At 46.6% G+C, this 18,279-nt stretch overlaps 1 protein-coding gene across 1 annotated transcript; it reads right to left on the bottom strand.

Annotated features, from left to right (window-relative positions):
- Nucleotides 1–1,118: 1,118 nt before the first annotated feature.
- On the bottom strand, nt 1,119–14,867 carry ESYT1 (extended synaptotagmin-like protein 1). The gene is made up of 31 exons (XM_006897636.1): nt 14,355–14,867; nt 12,745–12,786; nt 12,451–12,585; nt 12,265–12,338; nt 12,064–12,136; nt 11,816–11,905; nt 11,585–11,640; nt 11,070–11,193; nt 10,803–10,979; nt 10,597–10,679; nt 10,273–10,321; nt 10,055–10,141; nt 9,856–9,948; nt 9,550–9,621; nt 9,326–9,412; nt 7,233–7,382; nt 6,806–6,961; nt 6,500–6,676; nt 6,256–6,338; nt 6,087–6,135; nt 5,888–5,977; nt 5,673–5,768; nt 5,366–5,437; nt 5,192–5,278; nt 2,731–2,871; nt 2,465–2,619; nt 2,260–2,358; nt 2,047–2,178; nt 1,866–1,971; nt 1,647–1,696; nt 1,119–1,453 (listed from the first exon to the last, which is right to left on the bottom strand). Exons 1-31 carry the CDS (start codon nt 14,742–14,744, stop codon nt 1,414–1,416), a joined length of 3,315 nt encoding a protein of 1,104 aa, XP_006897698.1. The 5' UTR covers nt 14,745–14,867; the 3' UTR covers nt 1,119–1,413.
- Nucleotides 14,868–18,279: the final 3,412 nt, after the last annotated feature.

Here is an 18,279-nt window from a genome sequence, read left to right on the forward strand (position 1 = left end):
GATGGGGCACAGCTTCTATAGCTTGCATTTCAGGGTTGTGGGTTTTTTTTTTAAATTATTATTTTGTGTGTGTGTGTACCGTCATATTGGATCTGACTGGTACAGGAGGAGATTGTCCCTCCTTCTCCAGCAGAGCATCTGGTGGATTCAAACTGTGCACCTCGGGGATTGCAGTGCAGCTTCTTGCCACTGACCAGCAGAGCTCTCCACATTTCAGGGTTTTGAAAAGAATAGACTTCAATATCAGCATATCAGAATGTTTTCATTGAGCTACCTATTGAGTGGCCTGGAGCCTTTGACTTGGCTGAGCAGGTCCTGATGACACTGAGATTCCACCTTTGTCAAGTCTAGGAATTTTTCCCTAGAAAGCCCATGAGACCATATGGTCACCAGAAAAGTTGGATAGTTAACAGAATTCAGCAGCTGTTTCACTCAGGTCTCTCAATCGTCCTCCGTTGAACCTACATGCTTGGTAGATGTACTTCAGTGGGATCTGGTCCTAATTAACTGACATGATTCATTACTACTGCGTTGAATAAAGGCTTTTGACTTTAAATGAGCTTAAACATCTGATGGGTAAGTTAGACTCCCAGTTCTTAAGTACAAGAGCGACAGCTGGTTTGAATATACTGTTTAATATAAAATACAATGGATTGGTAGAGTTGATGCAAAATGAAGAAGATCATATCTATTCTAGTCAGTAAGTTAACAGCCTAGGCACTTGAACAAAAAAATTGGCCCTACTGTCTCAAGTCTTCCAAGGCCCTCTGCACTTCACCAGCTAGAAGCTCCCAGACGGAGACACTGCTGTTTGGAAGGATGGGCAAAATCCAGGTATTCCTAATACTCAAAGTAAACCAAGAGCCTGCTCCCAGCCATGATTTTCAGAAAAGGCCTACAGAGAGTGGAGACAGCACTTGATCTGGGGTCTGGATTGTTTTCTATTCACACATGCCTTATAGTCTAGGAGGTGCATGGCCTGCCCACTTTGCCACTCTTGTTCACCCTACTCACCTTCTCACAGTAGGGAAGAAGGTGATCATCTAGTTAAAAATACAGAGATCTTTCCAAAAGCTGTATTTGGCATAAGCTGATGCCACTGCTAGTGCTGCCAGTGGCCAGGCACAAGAACAGAAGACCCTGGGGAGTTGGGCGGGGAGGAGCACAATGTGCAGGCCAAGCAGGAAATAGCCAGCTCAGATCCCTGCCCCAAGAAACCACAAGGATAAAGGCCGTGCAGTAAAGGGTAATACATGGTCCTTCTCTTTGGTCAGGCAGAGGCCCTCGTATGGGCGAGGAGGTAAGAGGGGCACAGGCTCTGCCCTCAGGCCCGAGGCTCATCACATTGAGGCAATGATGCAGCAAGAGGCAAGGCAAAGAGGCAGGGCAGAGTCAGGCTATTAATGCCAGCTCCTAAGAGCTGCCCCTGTCCTTGTCATCTATGAGATCATACCTGTGAAAAGAAGAAGAGAAAGATCAGGGAGAAACATGGGCCTTATACCCTCTTATAAGTGAGACACTATCCAAGGACTCCTGTACTTCACAGAATCCATGGTTTTTCCTTCGGAGTGCATCTTTCCCTTTCTGTGACTAAGATTTCTCCCACTCTAAAGAGCTAAACCTTTTGTACTTGTCCAGACACTCACCATTGGGCTGCATCCTGGGAAAGGTCTATCTCTGCCAGGTTTAACTGCACCTGTATTGGAAGATGGTGGTAGGGGCAAGATGTTACTTTGGTATCTCCAAAGAACATGTCCTGTCATCACATGCACCTGGTCCCTCCAGAATATCAACTAGGGACACTTATTCCCCAACAGACATTATGACCTTGGCACCGGCAGCTTTGCCCTGCCCTAGCCCTTTACCTTTCCCAGAAGCTCACGCTCTCTTGACATGAAGGAGGAACTAGACTTCACAGAAATGTTCAGCTTCCTCCTAAGGGCCTCATCCAGGGGCAGCTCCCATTCAAACCTGGGAAGATGCTGGGTATTAGGGGCAAAAAGTCTTCCCAAGTCTTTGTCATCTCTCCATTTAGTGCCCACTGACCGTTCATTGAATTCTGGATTGAGGGTTCTCTTCTTCTGTGAGGTCTTCCTCTTGGTGCCTCGGTTCTTGTCTGGCAGTAGCAGCAGAGACACATAGGGATCAGGTGGGTCCCGCCCATTTTGTCGAAGGGCCCTGCAACAGAGGGAAAATGAGTACGAGAATCCAAGGGAAGGGATGAAGGACACCTACAGGACAGAAAGGACAGGATCTCACCGGCAGCTGTGGACGATGCTAACCAGCTTCCGTCCCTCGCCATAGTACCACACAGTCAGTTTTACCTGGCCCAGAGGCCCGGTGGGGGTCTCCAGGGGACTGTGGAGAGATGGAGAGAGATCTGGAAGAAGGTAGAGCCGAGGGGAGCTGTAACTCATACTTCTTAGTTCTGACTGTATCTTATCTTTCTGCTTTAGTCACATACCTATCACCATGTGTTAGGCGCTGCCGGAGCTCTGGGGCTGAGGAGGTGACATGAGGGAGTCCCCCCCATAACTCTGGCTCTTCATTCAGGGATGAGGAGCTATGACTGTAACTGTGGCTATGAGCCTCCACTCCCGAGTGCTGGGACACCAGGATCTGGGTGGGTGAGAGAGCAGTGAGGTGGGCAAAATTCTATAAGACCACTGCCTTCTTTCTGACCTTCCAGGAACGCCCTCCTGCTGCTGCCCACCACTTCCAGGCACTCACCCCAAGCTGTGCTCTCAGGAGCACCTGTCCCTGGTTGTTGTTGAGAGGAAACCAGCAATCCAGACAGAGGCAGTCAGCCGTGAGGAGCTCAGAGAGGGGCAGGGAGAAGGAGCCCAGGGTCCCTGCCCCTTCATCCCGAACCTGTAGAACAGCATGCCTATGGTCAATAAGCAAAGGCAGCCACAGCTTGTTTAGTTCTGGTGTGGAGGTCCAAATAGATGGGCTCAGGTTTTAGTGAAAGACTCCCTTTTGTATAGGACAGAGAAGCCAAGGTAACAGTTGCTGGTCACACCTTCCTGAATCTGAGACTGCACTTATCTTTACTTCCTAATCTTTCTCAAATGATACAAGCAATACCTGCATAGAGTAGAGAAAAGAATAGTAAAAGGGGAATGAAATGAAAAAGATGTTTCCTGACCATTCTACCCTCATTTCCATACTCTGTCTTTAAACTCTGTTGAGTTTGTTCTGACATGGTTATAAGTATTATCTCTTCTTAGTATCTCATTTTATTTATCAACTTTTTAAAATTTACCTACTATTTTGCTATGAAACATGAACTGGGCTCATTTATAACTCCTCTCTATTTCTTTTGGAATACTGGTGGTGCGGTGAGTTATGCATTGGCAGTAATACAAATGCACTCAGCCACTCCACAGGAAAGCAATAAGGCAGTCTGCTCCCATAAAGATTTCTAGGTTAAGTCTATAGGACAATCTACTCTGTCTCATATGATCACTGTGAATTGGGATCCACTTTACAGCCTCAGAAAACCAGGAGAGGGTCAGCCATGAGTCAGTTCTGACTTGATGGTGATAAGTTTTTACCTCATTATTGCATTATGTTAAAAATTCTCTTGGTTTGTCATAATTTATGTGATAAAATTCACAATTCTCTACTTAATATTTTAGCAACTTTAAAAGCTATTTCTTGACTCTCCACTCCATCTGAAGACATTAGCAGCACACTTACACCCACTGAAATCTAGTTTCTACTCCAGCCATGCTGCTGAAGCTGCTCCAACAATCAGTGACTTCTTAGTTTCCAAAGTCAGTTAACAGTGTTCAGTCATTTTACTTTACTTCGTGCCAACATTTGACCACATCCTCTTTTTTGAAACACATTTCTTTTGGTTTCTGCCACCCATTCTTTTCTGGTGAGTGTTCTGCCACTCTGGCTGCACTTTAGCTGCCTAGAAGGGGCATTTCTTCCTCTGTCCAATCTTTAATAGTCGAGGTGCCTCCTATGTCCTCTCTTTGCCTTCTTTTCACTATACACATGCCCAAAGAGACTTGTTCACTCCCAGAACTACAATTACTACCTGTTGCATGCTCATGGGGCTCAAACGAGGAAGGAACACCATGATTAGTCTTATATCTATCTTCTGGATGTCCCGCAGTGGTGACAAATGTAAAAACTCCCATCTGTATGAATTTTCTATATGGCAGTGGTACCTTTTACAATCTGGCTCCCATACTAAAAACCCAAGAGTCCTCTAGGCTGTTCTTTGTCCTTTCTTGCATTCCATATTAAGCAACTTTCAAATCACACTACACTCTTGTAATTTTTTTAATTATTATTTTATTAGTGTGTGTGTGTGTGTGTGTGTACCATCAAATCGGATCTGACTGGTACAGGAGGAGATTGTCCCTCCTTTTCCCGGCAGAGCTTCTGGTGGATTTGAACCGTGCGCCTCTGGGATTGCAGTGCAGTTTCTTGCCACTAGGCCACCAGAGCTCCCCTTCTCTTGTAATTTTTGTATAGGTTACCCAGAGAGTCTCTTTACTTCTCCAATGTTGTCCCTAGCCCATTCTTTACTTTGCACAAACTTTTTCTAGTGGCCTGGTGGCAAAGCATTGCAATGCCAACCCAAAGGCAAGGAGCTCAAATCCACCAGCTGCTCTGCAGAGGAAAGATGGGCAGTCTGCTTCAGTGCGATTTACAGTCTCTGAAATCCCACTGGAGAGTCAGCCATGGGTCAGTTCTGACTTGATGGCAGTGACTAACTTATCATCCTAAAATGCAAATCTGGATATGTTGCCTTTCATTGCAAATGGTTCTTTAGTCTTTCGGATAAAGTCCAAAATTCTTAGCATAATACTCAAAAGCTCTTGTGATCCTGCTTTAGCTTATCTCTCTGAGCTACAATAAATTTGCCCCTTCATTCTTCTCCATGTTTTATTCAACCTGAAGTTTCCCTGTCCTTTTCTTGATGTTTGTTTATCCTTAAATACGGAGTCATCTAAGAAGGCCTTTCTTATTACCCTTGCCGATTCCCCTTAGTCAGTTAGAATCCCGCTATTTCCCCACACAGTGTCTTTTACCATAGCAGTTTCATCTAGAAGTATTGTCAACTCCATAAAGGTAAGAATCGATCTTTTATCTCAATGCCTTGTGCCAAGTCCAGTGCCTGACCTAGAGCACAGACCTGCTAAATGCTTGCAGAGTTAATTTATAGTACCTGCAACTCTAGGCTCTCCACGTTTGGTCTCCTGATGAGAAAAGAGGTGCTCTCATCCCAGACAGGGGCTGAAGTTTGGGAACATGTCTGGCAGAGATGAAGGGTTACAATCAGTGGTTGATACTCTCCCTTCTGCTCCTCTCAGCCCTCCCATTTTCAGCCCAGTGGCAATACCTTGGTTTTATGAGAAGTGTCTCCAACAGTGAGGGTAGCATAAGGGCTGGGGGGCTTAGTACCTTTCCGGAGCTGGAAAGAGAAGCTGGTGTTAGTCTTACATCTAGTAAGGCAGATCTCCCCTGTCACTAATTCATAGCCAGCAGGCCATGTTCCCTTTATCACCTGATACCACCTTCATGGCCTGGGACAGGTACTGTGGGAAAGAGAGGGGCCATTTATTATTCCAAATGCATCAGAAGCACCTCAAGCTAAGGACGATGGGAGGAGTGCCAAGGAGTTCTGGGGTATGGGGAGCTGATCTCACCGGCAGATGCTCAGCCCGCTCCAGGTAGACAGACAGCAGGGCTGCTGCCAGTTCTGTGCTCTTCTGAGTCTGGATCAAACTGTTCACCTGCAGAACCTGTTGGGTGGACACAGGGGGCTGGGAGGGTCACTGAGGAGTGCAGCCTGGAGCTAGGCCAATGCCTTGAGAAAGGGTATAAGAGCCCACGCTAACCAGCTTCCAGTCTCCTTCCTTACCTCCTCCAACTCTGTGGCAGTGGGACGAGGGGTCAGACGCTCCAGGCGCAAGTGCAGGCGGCCGGATGGAACATCCTCTAGGGTCAGCCACTGTGGAAGTAGACAGGGCTAGGTCTTGGGGGCTGTGAGGGACAGAGGGACTGTGAGAATGAGACTTGGGGAGATCAGGAGGGAGTTCCTACTCCAGTCCCACACTCACCTCATCCAGGAAGCCACTGTTCAGGACTGCAGTGAGACTCACTTTACACCTGTAGAGAAGGATTAAGACAGAGGTGGATGGTCAGAGCCAAGTGTCTGTTTCCCCTGGGCCAGACTCTATAGGCCAAAGAGGCCCCACCTGTCTGTCCACCTCAGTCTCTACCTCTTACCTGCCTAGAAAGTCATCCTTGTCCAGATCCTTGTCAAAGACCTCAACATCCAGCTCTTGGCCTGGAATTGATGTGACAATCACCTAGTGGGAGAAAACAATGTATGCAAAGGGTATTACTTCCTTTCCACCCTCAAATGACTGCAACCTACTCACTGACTGAACCTGAGAGGGATTTTGCCCATTCTCAGAGCTGTGGGAAAGAAAAGTACAGGACAAAGAAAGTCTTAACCACTCATTCTGACCTCAAAAACCTCATTCCAGCGGGGATTGAGATCCTCCCGAATAACACGGCTCCGGAAGCTTCGTCCTGCCAGCTTTAGTTTGACATAGGGGTCTGACTTGCCCTTCACCAGTCCCCCCAAGAAACGATCTTTGGGAATCAGGTCCTGGGCCTCTAATACGTGGATCCGAAGCACGTTCTGCAAAAAGGAACAGTTGGAAGCACTAGGTGGTAAACAAAGGAAGAGAGATCTATTAGAATCAGCCCTGACAGGAATGGACTTTACAGGGAGAGTAGACAAACAGACCCTAATCCTTTCCAGACTCACCTCTGTCCCAAAGTGGCTGTCAGGCGTGGTATGACAGGGTCGAGGTGGTACATCCACACTGCTGCCCATCTGGGAGCTTTCATCGTCCAGGTCCCAAGCACCAGGAGTCCCAGGCACCGTGGGGAAACACACTTCTGATGAGTCTAAGTAAAGGATCTGGGAAAGCGGCATAATTGCTCAATCAAGTCCAGTTAGTCACCAGCTGGCAAAAATGGAGGGGGGCTCCAGGGCACACTGGAGACCTATCAGGGAAATCCAGTCCCTGTTTTGGGTAGGTTCCCTTCACACATCCATCCCCTACCTATTCCCTCTCCTAGTCAGAACACTAAATGTTTTGGGGCATGCCAGCTAGGTATTTCCACATATACTAAGTCATTTATTTACTCTTTACTCTTGATAGCCCTCAGCATGCCATCCATCTCCATACCCTCATAACCAGTTTCATGTAGAGCCTGGAGTTGGGGCCAGAGCCACCAAGCTGGAACCACTGGTCCAGGGTGAGTTCAGAGGTGGTCAGCAGACGAGCCAGAGGCAGAGTCAGTGCCCCTAAAGTCAGGGCCCGGGAGTCATCCTTCACCTACAAGTAGCACAGGAGAGGCAGTGAAGAGATTAGGAAAAGGGAGGTAGGTTAGAGAAATTATAACACAACTGACTGTTCTCTCTGGGCCAATCATAAGCTCTTCACTGCACTCAGGCACATCTCTTCCTGGTCTTCTACCCATTCCATGGCCCCTTCCACCACTGCTCACTCTATCCACCGTGCCAAGGCTCATGCTATCCACACTACCTGGAAAGTCTTTATTTTTCTTCAACTTCCTATTTAAATCCTACTTATCCTTCAAGCCTAATTAAAATCCTACTTTTTTCACCAAAACTCTCTAGTAAGAGCTCTCCTACAGCTCCAATAGAATGGTTCTACACAAAATTTCTACCCTAGTCTGGGCCTTTCTCTATAGTGCTATATTAGGAACATTTTATTCCCACTAGTTAATACTGAGCTCTTTTGGCCTAATGGGTAGAGTTGTGTTGCTAACCCAAAGACAGGTGATTCAAATTCACCAGCTGCTCAAGAGAAAAATGGGCACTCTCTTCTCATGACACTTATGTTGTTGTGTACTGTAGAGTCGGAACAGACCCATACTGACCCTCTGGTGGGTTTGTCAAGAGGCAGTAATCACATGGGAGGAGATTGCCCATCCTTCTCACACGGAACAGATGGTGGCCTTGAATCGTGTGTGCCTTTGGGATTGCAGTGCAGCTCCTTGCCACTAGGCCACCAAAGCCCCCTCATGTGACTTATAGCATCTGAAAATCTGCTGGAGGGTCTCTATGAGTCAGTTCCAACTTGATAGAAATGAACAAGTTAGTATTGAGCTCTAGAGGCCTAGTGGGAAAAGGGTGGTGCCTCTCTGGCAGTTCAAATCCACTAGTAACCCCGAGGAAGAAAAATGGGCAATGTCATCTTGTGCAGTTTACGGCCTCTGAAAAGCCACTGGAGGGTCGGCTATGAATTAGTTCTGGTTCCAAGGCAATGCGAGAGAGAAAATTAATATTGGAAAGGAACCCTGGTGGCAAAGTACATTGTGTTTTAGGCTGTAAAATGAAAGGTGGATGGTTCAAGTCCAGCAGTCTCCACATGGCAGAACGATGAGCAGTCTCCTCCCATAAAGATTTATAGGCTCAGAAACCCAGTAGAGGGTTGTTATGAGTCAGAATCAATTCAACCATAGTGTTGAATAAGATAGTAAGGTAATAACTGAACAAAAATATAAATTAATATTTATCTAGTATTAGAAGGAACCAATATTTAGTTAATATTGGAAGGAGCCTTTGTGGTTTAATGGTAGTTCAAACACATTCAGTAGCCCCTTGGAAGGAAACAAAAATCCAGAAATCTGCTTATGTAAAGATTACAACCAAGAAAACCCACTGGGGTCACCATTAGTTGGAATGGACTCAGTGGCAACTAACAACAGCAACAGTGAATAATTAATTGTTCTAAAATAGTTTCTATATATGTATATATGTATGCATGTATGTATATATGTATCTTGTCTGTGAAGCTGGCAAGTGAGATCCCTGAAGGCAGATAATATGTTTCAAGCTTTTTCTTTTTTGTTGTGTGCCAATCAGATCTAACTGGGACAGGAGATTGTCCCTCCTTCTCTAGCAGAGCATCTGATGGATTCAAACCACACACCTTCAGGATTACAGCACAGCTTCCTGTCACTAGGCCACCAGAGCTACCTTGTTTTATCTTTTTCAATGACCTTTATAATGCTAAAGTATCTGACAAGTACACTGTATTTTCTTTTGTTTAACAATTCTGTTGAGGAATAATTTATGTACCGTAAAATTCACTCTAGAGATACAAGCGAAGAACAGTGGGAAGGTACTAGGCAGAGGTAGGAAGTATAGATAGAGGAACTGAAAATAGGAATTGAAGGAGGGGAGAAGAAATGATACAACTATTGCCATATGTCTTCAAGGGGTCAGAGACTGGCTAGGCAATTCTCTCACCTGTACATCGAGCTCCTGGATTCGAGGGTTTTGCAGGAAGAAACGGAAAGCCTCTTCCCACACTGGGCAGCTGGTGTTATAGACAGCCTGGGGAGGTGGAGAAAGGGAGTAAGGGCATTTACCTCGGTGTCATTGTCATTTCTCTAGAAAATGTCTCTTCACTTAACCGGCATCCTGAAAGGGAGTCTTCCCCCTCAAATAATACTTCCCACAGCGAGTCCTACCTTGCTTTCCTGGGTCACATCTTGAACTGACAGTTGTACCATGGGGTTAGGTTCCTTGTTGCCCTTCTTCAGCTGCAGGGGATAGAATTTCAGGGGTCACCATCTTGAGTGATTTTTATTTTGGTGACAGTTTCATCAGAATCTTTTCCCTGCAGTGGCTTAGCCTCCCTCATTAGGACCCTTGTGTTGAAGTTTCTCTTTATGGAAAGCCAGCAAGACACGGACATCCTCAGCAAGAGAGGGCGAGAAAATGCGATGACTGTGACCATGGTTCCCCATTCCTTCATCTTCAGAACCCAAACTCACTGGTAGATCCTGAGCCCGATCCAGATAAACCACTAAGATGGCAGCAGATGGGGGCTCTGGTCGAGAGGAGACGCCCCGATTCCACTGCAGAACCTGGGAAGTGGTAGTAGTGGTAGTCAGTCCTTGGTAACCCTTAGTTCCCTATACTTTGAGTTACCTATTTCTCCTCTGCCAGCTTCTAGTGCCTTATGTTGGTTACCTGCTCCAGTTTTTCCGCATTTGGCAAGAGTGACAGCCATTCCAGCTTCAAATGAACTTGGCCTTGTCCCCCTTGTAAAGGGAACCACTATAGAGAGAGGTAGAACAAAGTGAGGGGGAGATCAAAGACCCACTACTCAATGACTTTCCCACCAGAGTAGCAGCTACTCTCTGTCCGGTGGGTGGGAACACACCCACCTTCCTTTATCTCTCACTTACATCATCCAGTACTCCAGCCTGTAATACTTTTCCAACATCCAGCTTCATTCTGGTGGGGAGAGAGAAAGTGAGATGGGGAAAGGGAAAGAGTTATAATTAGAAGCATGTTATTAGCCCTCTACTCACCCACCAGAAATAAGAAGTCGATTCCAGACTCCTTTCTCCCTGTGATTAAGAAATATTTGCAGGGAGGGGAGGAGAAGTGAAGGCAGAAGCTTGTTGGGAAAATGATAAATGATTCCAAGGGCTTGGGAAGGATTAAAATTCTCTCTGAAATTTTAGGAGCATTTTCACTTTACAATCCTAACTAAGACTGAGTCTCACCTGCCCAGAAAGTCATCTTTGTCTGGATCCTTGTCAAACACCTCCACCTCTATCTCCTGCCCTGGAACCTCATGTACCATCACCTGGAGAACACAGAAGGATAAGGATGTCATGGGCTGCTGCTATAAGGATCATCTAATCTTGCTCTTTTTTCACAACCTCCAGGGCCTCCCTGTCTCACACAGCCTCCCTCCTCAGCTCTTCACCTCATAAGTCTCCCTCCACTGGGGGTTGAGTTCCTCATCGATGACACGGCTGCAGAATGTCTGAGTGCCCACACGTACAAGTGCATAGGGGTCTGATTTGCCTTCAAGCAGGCCTTTAACATATTTGTCTTTGGAGCTCAGTCCTCGAGCAGCTAGCAGGTGGATGCGAACAATACCCTGGGGGGTGGGAGTAGGATTAAGATGGTGAGAAACTCAAGGTTCAGCCCTGGATTCCTGGGAGAATAACCTAATTGGGAGAGGCCATACCCTGGGCAGAGGGGAACGCAACTGAGCCACATCTTGGAGGTCAGGCACTAGGGGCACCAATAATCGATTGGGTAGCACAAGGAAGGCAGCGATGGAGTCCATAATCATGGTGTCAGAGAGTGAACTGAATGGAGGAGTAAAAAAGGAGGTGAGTGTGGCGCCAAAGTTCAGTGTCCTCCAAATTCCAACTCCACAGTCAGCAAAGGCCTAAAACTAAAAGGAAGCCCCTTCTTGAAACTCCTTTTTTCCTACTTTTCCCCCCCTCATTCCCTACGTACTTCTTCAATGCCATCTCCAGCTCATCTTTCTTTTCTCACTTCTGCTAAGTTCTTAGCACTCCATACTCTCCCCAAAAAGCATGCTATGCCCTTCCCAAAGTAAAATCACAATATGGAAATTTCCAATTAGGGTAGAGGCTCCAGGAAGACAGAGCTGTATATTCTGGTACTTTGCATCCCTTAAACTCCCAACTGAGGGCTGGAGAACTTAGCAGGTGCTCAGTAAGTCCTTGGTACCTGAGTCCTGGAATATCCAGCAGGTTGGTCATCCCTGTCCAATTGATGTCAAGGGTCTGGATGAAAAGGGTGGCTAGGTCAGGGCAGATCAAATGCTGATGTGCTCACATTTATCCATAGTTGCCAGACCTCAGCGTTCTTGTCAATTTCTTTTCTATAGCTGGCCACCCTTATCTCCCAATTCTCTCTCCTTCCCCTGAGTTCCCATTCCCCATCAAAGTCTTCTCTTACCGGGCGTCGAATGAAGAACATTGATACAGCTCCCACAATAGGAAGATCCCCAATAAGGGGCTCAAGGATCACCCGTAAAACACCATGTAACTAGAACAAAAAGAGAAGACCAACGTCTTTCCCCAGAAAAGGCCTCCTGCCACTCCCACTTTTCCAACCACTGTGTCTCCAACCTCCCATTCCCTTATATCCCATGACACTTAGGGTAAAGTCTCTTTATCATGAAGGGTCACTGACATCTGCCCCACCTGCATGCCCTTGACTCCTGCTTTGCAGAAATATTTCTTTACTTCCACATCAATCTGCACATCACCTACATAGCTGAGGATTAATAAGGAAGAGAAAGGAGGATTAGTACCAAGCTGCTGTGGAGGGAGGGAGAATGAAGGAGCCAAGAGGCACCAGAACTCTGCTGGAGGAAGGGAAATGGGAAGAGTGGTAAGGGTTACCTGATATTCAAGTCCAGTAGGATCTGTTCTTTGGTCTGACCTGGGTGAACCTTGACTCCCAGGATACGAAGTGGCTGGAGAGAGATGATGTATTGAGAGGAGGGAAAGGGAAGAGAGGAACACCCAGAGGGGCCATTCACCCTCTGTCCCACTCTCTTATTTCTTTCCTTTCTCCCACACACGTACCTTCTCACCAAGTTCCACTCTTGTAAATGTGAATGTTTGCAAATGGGGATTAGATCCCCTAACAGCTGGGGCCACAGTTTCTGCCAGAAGCTTTTCCATATATTGGCCTAGGAAGGGCCAAACCTGGGCCACAATCTGAGAAGAAAAGATGGTCAAAGAATTCCCTAAGACAGGAAGTCCCTTCAGAATCCTTCCCACAGTGAACAGTGGGAACCAAACTAGAACTGGAGTGTTTGACAAGGAGCTTGCTCCCATCTCCCCTCATGAAAAAATCAGGATACTCAAACTTCTCACCTTATTTAACCACTCAGCTTTTTCCACATCTGGGAAGCTGACCTGAGGAAGCAGAGACAATGATGAGCATACCTCTGCCAGTGGTTTTCCACTGAGATACCAGGTGCTGCCACAGAGAGGAAGAAACACCTCACTACCACAGGGCCTCCTCCTCGTACTCAGGGACCTGGAGAGTGCTGGGATGTCCCAGCTTTCATTTCAATCCTTGGCCTGAGGCCTCTTTAATAAGGGAAGCTGACTGGGTGCCAACGACTACACAAAGTTAGTTTATGCATAGTTCAGGGTTATGGTATGACAGCTGCTGGGGCAGAGAGAGGAGGACAAGGGCATATTTTTTTTTTCTGGGGAGGAGGTACTGTCAAATCAGATTTGAAGACAGAATCCTAGAATTGGCGAAGATCCAGTTCCCTTTTGCAGCCTTCCCTCCTGTCCACAGAATAGAACCTCTATAACAAGAAGGTGATGAGGGAAGCAGGTCTTGAGTTGGAGAGGAATCATAGACCAGAAGGCCTATTCAGGCCCTGGTGGTGGGTATGTTTTATTTTTACCCCCTTCTCTTCCTTTCTTTCTATGAGCGTGACTCCTTTTATGGGAAAGGAGTACACTTGTGCCACTAAGCACAATACTAATTGAAGAGATGGACAAGCAGTTTCTAGGATGATGTGGAAGAACAGAGAGCTGCTGCCTGGATCACAAGTCCCCTGAGTCCAGTTCTCCCCCTTTTCCTGCCCAGTCCTGGGTCTGGGGAGCATGGCTGTGCCTGCCTCATGCTTAGTATCTCTCTCCTCCTTCCTGTTACTCTCCCCCTAAACTGGTACCTTTGCTGGGAGGACCCTGAAGGGAGGGGCAGGGCGGGGCCGGTAACGGTAACCAGCTCAGTCTCCCGAGAAGCTTCCGGCCCCTCACAGAGCGCAAGGAGGCGCAGAAATAAGGGTCTTTGCCCCAGCCACTGTAAGAGAAGGGTGTGGCTGATGCGGGTGGAGTGTGGGCAGCGAGCACTGCAGCAGCCGCACTCCCCTCCTCGCGCACCCCCGCCCTTTGTCCAGCAGTCGCCTCTGCTGCGTTGCAGCCCAGTTGTGAGGGTGCAAGGCGGGGAGGCACAGGATCTGTAAGGTGCTGGGCTCAGCAGGACAGTGCTCCGCGAGCTGGGGCCCACCCAGACAGAGAGCGGGAAAATTAAGAACCTATGGCCTTAAGTAAGTAAAAAGTCTTGAGGAGGATAGAAGAGGAGAGGAAATCCTTTGAGCGGCAGCAGGGGCAAGAATGCCCAGAAGCAGCAGCACAAGCGCGCCAGAAAGCAAGACTGGGAGCCAGGACGGCTTGCTTGGTTAGGAGGGAGTGATTCGGTTGAGATTGGTGCCCAGATGTTATTACTGATCTTGCCTAAGAGTAGAGTAGGGAAGAAGTCCTGATTCTGTGGAAGGCTCGGGATCTGGGAGTGCACAAAAGGAGGGATAGAGGCTGTGAGAGTGAGCTGTTGATCCCAAGAGGGGTGCGTCCCAGCAGGCAAGGCAGGCAGCAATGGGGACAAACTTTAGGGCAGGGAAGGAGAGCCCCCAAACAGAGAGACTGGAAGGGGGCTATCCTGAAGCCTGGGGGTAGTGGCTCACCCAGGCAGGTAGCTCCCGATGGCTCATATAGAGTGTTTTTGCTGTGAGCCGCTCCTCATCATCCAGCAGTTGCCGTGCGGCCAGGAGGCTTCGTTCTTTCTTATCGCGGACACGGCGCCAGCCCAGGTAGAGGGCGAGGCCAAAAAGCACGAAACCCACGCTGAGTCCCATTGCCCCGGCCAGGTAGACTGGCACCAGCACCAGCAACCTCCGTCCGAACGAAGTCAATACTGCCAGGGCCTCGCCTGCTGCTCCAGGTCCAGCAGGTTGACCCTCAGAACCCGGGTCTGGCTTTGTGTGAGCAGTAGTGGGCTGGTCTGGGGGGTCAGAAGGAGCAGAGTGCTGGTCATTGGGACTGGGGCTGGAGCCTTCTGCCGGAGGACGCTCCATGGTGACAGGACAAGGAGGACCCACCCGATCCAGAAACCCGCGGGAGGTTGCCTAGTTCTGCCGCCAGCTCCCCCGGCTTAAAACCGTAGTCCCTAGCAGGATGGGGGAAGGGACTTCAGGCCACGCCCCCTACTCTTTAGAGGTTCGGGTTGGTCAGCGGAGAGTAAACCAGGTGGAGTCAGAGTCGAACTCCGCCCTCCCTTGCTTGAAGAAAGAAAAGGGCTTCATAGGAGTAGCGTCTCCTTGATTGGACTGGAATGGCAAGATGGGCGGTCGAGATGGCAGGAAAAGGAGGAAAGGGCCTAAAGAACAGCATTTGATTGGTAAGAAAGTGGAGAAGGCGTGTTACAGTTTTTCAAGAGAAGAGGCGGGACCAGTAGCTGCTCCCACGTGGGATTGGAGTGTCTGTGGTATGACGTCATGCAGAGCCAGACGGCCAATTACTGTTTTAGAGGGAACAGGAGTTGCGAAGTTGTTTAGGGTCCGTTTTTCCCTCTGAGATATTTGTATGTTCATTTGTCAATTTTTCCTGATTTTCATACTCAAAGAAGATTCGTTATTCTTAAAGGTTTCCACTCTTCTGGCCATCGTTTCAAAGAAAGGGCTCTGGTGGCACAGTGCACCCCAGATGCATTGCTAATTAAAACGCCAGCTGCTTGTTGGGAGAAAGAGGAGCAGTCTCCTCATAAAGATTTACAACCTTGGAAACGTGATAAAGGGTTGCTGTGGTTCAGAATTGACTGTTAGGCAGTGGAGTTCTGTTCTGGGTTGTTTTTTTGTTTTGTTGTGGGATTTTTTTTTTTTTTAGTTTTGTACTTATGAAAGGGATTTGTAATGATGTGGCCCACCTCATCTCTGCTGTCCGCAGCCCTTTTCCTTGTTCCAGTAGGTAATGACAGACACTAGAAACAAACTGGATCACCAGACAATGAAAGAATTTGGATGATCCCGCCTTCCCCCACCCCTTGTATGATGAGCAGCAGAATGGTGAATAGAAAGTGATTTCTTTCTTTCTAGAAATCTTTGAAGAGTTAGTTAACCATCTCTATCTCTACTGAGGACAAAATATATTGTCTTTAAAGAAAAAAAAGTCATCTTCATAGATGCAAGGCTCAACAGCAGCAAAAATTATTACGTTTTCCAAGAATTTTCTGACCCTGAGGAAACTGTTAGAACACTAAAATGAAGAGATTGAGATGATTCAATCATTAGCTTGGCTTGGAAGATTTGGAATACTGTCAGGTGTAGAATCCAGCTCTACCTTGTATTGGTTCCGGAAAGAAAAAGTACAGTATGTTGATGGGATACTTGTCTGGGTACTTAAAAACTAGACTAACTGGAAGCAAAAGTTGAAGATGACTTATTTAGTGCAGCTTATGTGGGGTGTATTGTGTTACTCTGTCTGATGCTGTAAGGAAGTTAGGGTTGATTGTTGGTGAGAAACTAGATCTGCAGTTGATAAAACTTTTTTCTCACTCTGCAGGGTATAGATTTCATCAAGCCATGTTTTATCAAATCATTTTAGAACTGTCCCTCCCCATTTCTCACTTCTGTTTCTTTACCACCCTGTGCTGGCTGTAGCTAGACGGTCAGAGTCAGTTTGCAAAGCTGTGTAAGGAACAATTTTCTATGTGCCTTCCAAATTTCCAGAAGTTAGCAGACAGAAAAAGGCCCAAAGGAATGAATGGAAATCCAAAGTCTCTGTAAATTTTCATTAAAATTAATAATAATAATAAAAGTTAAATTAAAAAAGAAAAAAAGGCCCAAAGAGTTTAAAAAAGATATGATTTATTTGCTAACTGATGAAGCAGAACTATATTAATGGTAAAAATAAACTTCTTAGAGAAAACCTCTAGGAAAGATGGGAATGGAAGTTATGGTAGTTCCTTTCCAAAGGCCTCTCCTCCCTACTCCATTTTGATTATCAGGCCCTTCTACTGAAGACTGTGTAGGATAAAAATTCACTCCCCAGGAAGGCCTAGTCCCAGGGGCCATAGGATTAGCAGCTGCAATGCAGGCACTTTAACAAGTAAACAGGGTGGGTCCCAGCCAGTTGACAGTCTTGTTCCCAGGTGCCACCTGGTGGTGATAGGTAGTAAGTAGCAACAGGAAGGGATGGCCATTTGTCAGAGGAAGTGTCTTTAAGGGTGGAGCCTAAATGAAGAGACAGAAAGTTCAAGGATAAACAGTCTGCCTTTATATGTAAACTTTCATTTCCTCCTAGGGAAGACAGAGTATCAGATGTGGCATTTTTAGATGCCACAGAAGAGACAAGAAGATTTGAGTAAATTTCCTTGCAAGTTACTGAAAGGTAGCAGTCATATGCTGGATGGCCTATTATTAGAACTTTCTTATGCCAAGTTAGATGGCCAGAACAGAACCCTGGGCAGGTTACTCTAAACCTGCTTTCTCATTTGCAAAATGAGTATGTTAATAGAGTCCTTGTTGTGTCAATGCTTAAAGTGTCTTGACACTTGGCATTTGTTTAGTAAGCCAACAACAAAAGAAAAATCAAACCCTACTGCTATCTAGCCAACTCTGAGTCACACTCTATCAGATTTCTGAGGCTCTAACTCTTAAAGGAGCAGAATGCCACGCCATTCTCTGGCAGAGCTGCTGGTGGGTTTGAACCATCCATTATTTGGTTGGTCTGCACATAAACTACTAGGCCATTAGGGCTCCTTTGGCTTAAATTAGCATACAACAAATGCTTTCCTAACTCCCTATTTCCTGAGCAGGAACAGAGAACATTTTCCTCCTTTCTTCCACTGAGGAGCCTTTCAAGTATCTGAAGGCATGTACTGGGCCTCTCTTTCCTCATCTCTAGGCAATTGTCTTCAGCTACACCATTGGTTTGTCAATGACCCTCTTGAAACTTACATTTAGAAGGGAACACAACCTTTCAAGAGTGCTTCCATTTGTGTAGAACTGCTACATTTATAACTCATGATTACAGAACAGCTATCTTTTTTAAAAAATATTTATTTTATTATTATTTTTGTGTGTGTACCGTCAAATTGGATCTGACTGGTACTGGAGGAGATTGTTCCTCCTTCTCTGGCAGAGCATCTGGTGGATTCAAACTGTGCGCCTCTGGGATTGCAGTGCAGCTTCTTGCCACTAGGCCACTAGAGCTCGCCTAGAACAGCTATCTTTATGGAGATTCTAGGAGAGTCCCTGGAATATAGCAAGATCTTGTTATTTAGGTATTGAGGACTAAGATTGTAATTTTTGTAGACAACTGGAAGTCCCACATGGTTCTCATCTGAACCATTGCTAATACAAACTGCATTACACTTCAGGCAAGCTCAAGTTTTTTCCCCAATTTTGAAGGGGGGTGGCAGTGTTCAGTCAATCCAATAGATAAACACTTTGCATATTATTTCTTATTTTGTTGTGCTGCTGTTGGTAATAAGTTTTTTAAATGTTTAGCAGATTTTCCCAAGGTAATTAGGCTGAAAAGAAGATTCCAAAAGGCAGCTCGGAATGACAAAGCAAAATACTACAATGAAATGTGTGAGGAGCTAGAGTCAGA

The sequence above is a fragment of the Elephantulus edwardii genome, unplaced genomic scaffold (genome assembly GCF_000299155.1).
Source record: "Elephantulus edwardii isolate Elephantulus edwardi_28Jun2011 unplaced genomic scaffold, EleEdw1.0 scaffold00212, whole genome shotgun sequence".
In the NCBI taxonomy this organism is placed as follows: Eukaryota; Metazoa; Chordata; class Mammalia; order Macroscelidea; family Macroscelididae; genus Elephantulus; species Elephantulus edwardii.